The sequence below is a fragment of the Humulus lupulus genome, chromosome 1 (assembly GCF_963169125.1).
Source record: "Humulus lupulus chromosome 1, drHumLupu1.1, whole genome shotgun sequence".
NCBI classification, from domain to species: Eukaryota; Viridiplantae; Streptophyta; class Magnoliopsida; order Rosales; family Cannabaceae; genus Humulus; species Humulus lupulus.
This window is the reverse complement of record NC_084793.1, coordinates 49,841,550-49,845,333: the sequence shown is the minus strand read 5'-3', so window position 1 is coordinate 49,845,333 and position 3,784 is coordinate 49,841,550. Positions and strand designations below refer to the sequence as shown.

At 34.3% G+C, this 3,784-nt stretch overlaps 1 protein-coding gene across 2 annotated transcripts; it reads left to right on the top strand.

The window, feature by feature from the left end:
* The first annotated feature begins 689 nt into the window (after window positions 1-689).
* LOC133792175 (uncharacterized) lies at window positions 690-3,784 on the top strand. 2 transcript variants are annotated; one of them, XM_062230094.1, is made up of 3 exons: window positions 690-1,426; window positions 2,444-3,196; window positions 3,300-3,784. In XM_062230094.1, exons 1-3 carry the CDS (start codon window positions 1,271-1,273, stop codon window positions 3,471-3,473), a joined length of 1,083 nt encoding a protein of 360 aa, XP_062086078.1. In that variant the 5' UTR covers window positions 690-1,270; the 3' UTR covers window positions 3,474-3,784. The 2 variants fall into 2 exon arrangements, with proteins under 2 accessions (XP_062086078.1, XP_062086082.1); XM_062230098.1 differs by having other exon boundaries at window positions 703-1,426; window positions 2,387-3,196.

Sequence of the window (3,784 nt, the reverse complement as noted above, 5' to 3'; positions counted from 1 at the left end):
ATTTATTACTTCATTTGCGTGCTAATGTGTAGGTGTTGTTGGCCACACTTCAAACAGAGTTTAGCTCTCTCGTGCTTAAATCAATAGTCTACTTGATATTATTATTATTATTATTATTATTGTTGTTGTCATTTGATAAAAAAATAATGCTCTCATATCCTAATCCTTTCTACTTCAAAAACTACATTTGTGCAGCTACAAAAGAAGCTACTAAAGTAGCAGAAAAATATGCAAAAAAACATAGAAGAAAGCACAAGCAAATGAGCAAAAAAGGGACAGAGAGAATAAGTGAAAGAAATGGGAAGAGACGCTGGCAAGGCTCGTTGATTAGCGCTGAAATCTTATTCCTGTAAAAGCATAAGAAAATAAAGAATAGATTAAAAGTTACAAGAGGCCATATTTTTAATAAAAAAACTTTAGTTTATGTAGTTTTGAATTAATTCTTTATCAACTATAAATTTTTTATATACGTATTAATAAAAAAATCCCTAATAATAGGGTGTATACTATTTACATTATCACACTATTTTTATTCCCTATTTTAATAAATATTAATATATTTAGTTTTATTTTGTATGTCTTTATATACGATAAATATTTTAATAATTGGTATGTTTCCCAAATTAAATTGGATTGGATTATTTTGAAAATGAAACTTTTCCCTATCCCCATTGGGTCACGCATTTGGGGTTTCCAATACAGTGCATTGTTTCCAATAAACCTTTCAGGATTTTGTGTCAAAAAAAAAAAAAAAAAAAACCTTTCAGGATTTCATTTTCTCTCTCCAAAAAAAGTTTCCCTTCCTCTAAAAAGCTCTCACCCGAAACCCAAAAATCCTCCTCCACCGTCTGCATTTCGCCGCCCAGCTCCACCGTTCGGTGCCGTCGCCGCCCCTCTCCACCACTCATTCTATCGCCGGCGACTGCGATTCCTCCATAGCCATCTCCATTGTTGGTATTTCTCTCTCCAAAAACGGTTCCCTCCCTCTCAAAAACTCTCACCCGAAACCCATTTTTCCTCCACCGTCGTCTGTATTTCTCCGCCCAACTCCACCGATCATTTCCGTCGCCGCTCGTCTCCACCACTCAGTCTTGTAGTCATCTCCATAGCTGACTGTTTTCCTCCTCAAAAACCCGAAACCATTTCCATCGCTGAGCCTTCCCTATCTAAAATGGCTATTCTTAGGAGCACCGGTGAGCAAGCCCCCGAGAAGACAATGAACGGTGGCTCCGAAGGATCTTCCGAATGAAACCCACCATCACTGCCTAGCATGAGGAATAAGAGATCCCGTCCGAGGAAGAATAACCACGATCCTCCTGAGATTTCACATTGTTCAACCAAGAGGAAGAAGATTGAGGAAAAGTTGGAGGTGTGCTCGGAGTCCGATTCAGACGAAGAAGGCCCATTCGACACTCCATTGTTAAAGGTTTGGTTTTTATCCCTTATTTGATCTTGTTTGTAACTGTATATGAACTGAATTATTTATTTTTGTGGATAGAAGTTATTGGTAATGGTTTATTTTGTTGATAATCAATTTTTCTCTGGTTTAATTTAAATTTTTTGGTTTATTATATTGTTTGTATCTGTTTATGAACTGACTGGTTTATTTTTATGGATAGAAGTTATTGGTGATGGTTTATTTTGTTGATAATCAAAATATCTTTGGTATAAATTAAGCTGCTTGGTTTATTATCTTTGTTTGTACCTATATATGAACAGATTGGTTTATTTCTGTGCAGAGAAGTTATTGGCGATGGTTTATTTTGTTGATAATCAAAATCTCTTTGGTTTAATTTACACAGTTTTGTTTATTATCTTGTTTGTACCTGTATATGGCCTGATTGGTTTATTTTTGTGCATAGAAGTTATTGGTGATGGCTTATTTTGTTGATAATCAAAATATCGTTGGTTTAATTTAAAGAGTTTGGTTTATTTTAATTGAACATGTTTTTGTATGGATTTGTTTGTTTAGATGTATAGATTCGGGTTGTTTATTATCGTGATTGTTTATTTTGATAACCAATAAAATTGTTTTGGTTTATTTTAATTGTGCATTTTTTGTGAATAAATGTGATGGTTTAGTATGTTGTTTGATGTATGGTTTATTTTGTTATGAGATATGTGGTTTATTTTCCAGATTGAATTTGTTTATTCTGCATTTTGTATCTTTTCTGTGTTTTTAATATGATGTTTATCTGATTTAAAAGATGGTTCCAAATTATTTTATTTATTTTAAATCACATGTTTTGTTATCTTTTTTAAAAAACTGGTGTTAGTTTATTTTTAACTGTCTGTCTAATAAACTAAGTAGTTTTTTTTTAATGTTTATAATATATTTTAACTAAACAAGTTTGTTGTTATGCTTTTTTTATGTGATCATGGGAAGATTGTGTATACATTTGATCTTATAAGAGCAATCATGGAGAATCTATCAAAATAACAGCTTGCTATGTTGAGGGAATCAGCTGTTGGACACCTTATCGACATCAATCCTTTCGTATATCAGTCACAACTCCTACACCATGTGTTTGTGAAAGAGTTTAAACAACCAAGCCTTGATGAGATTTGGTTTTGTGTTGGTGAGAAGAGGATTAGGTTCAGTATGGCTGAGTTTGGTCTTATAACTGGATTGAAGTGCGTTGGAGATTCTGATTTCTCAAGTTTTGCTCAAGTTGAAAATGGGATGTGTGACAGATACTTCCCTGACCAAACTGTAAAGTATGGAGATATCAAGGATAGGTGTACAGTCAAGTATAAAAACGATGTTCTGGTTGTGAAGTTTGCTAAATTGCATCTAATTGTCAACTTTTTGCTTTCAAAGGATAAAGACAAACCTGTTGATACAGAACTTATCAATCTGATTTGTTCTGATGAGTGTGATGATTTCTCATGGGGCAAGTTGGCATTTGAAACAACATTCCCTTATCTGAGGAAAGGTGCCAAGGGGAAGAACTTGAAGAACACTATATATGCTAAGAAGTCCAAGGTTCTTAAAGGGAAGAAGCCGAGCTTCCTGTACAAGTTGGAGGGTTGTTCTTGGGTATTCCATGTCTGGATATATGCATGCATCAAGAAATTGAAGGATAAAGACATTTGTCAATGCTTGCCAAATTCACCATTTCGCATCTGTAGATGGAAAAACTCGAGCCTACCAACTGGTTGTTCCTTGGATAGGAGCATATTTGGGTCTTCTAAGGTATGATACCATATAAATTATACTTATTTGTTTATTTTTGGTTGTATGGCATTTTCTTTTGATGGTTTATAAATATAAAGGTTTGTGTTTATTTTTATTGCAGTTTGTTGTGGATAATTGTATACCCACAACTGCTGAGATGAAGAAGTTTAAGCTGAGTCATTTTCCTTTGTTTCCCGTGCTGCTTCAATTGAAGAACATGGTGATGATGCAATCAAGAATAAGGGTAAATTACGAACAAAGGGAGGAGCCTCTAGCTCTATGCAAGAAGATGTGAGTGTTAGTGACAATGACTTGATGGAGCTCTTGGACAAGGTTAATTTGGCTATAGGGAAAGTAGATTCCATGTCTTTTGCCTTTGATGATCTTAAGGTGCTAGTAAAGGAGAAACTAGATTTTATGTCATCTGTTTTTGACGAGCTTAAGCTCCAAGCAACCAAGCGGTTGGAAGAGGATGAGGTATCGCTTCAACATCCTGTTTGGCATAGCTTTTACTTTTACTTTTAGACATAAGAAGAGAAGTAAAAGTTTGAGCTTTCTAATTCATGTTTGGATTTATATTTTGAAAGAGCTTTTTTCTTTGTTGAA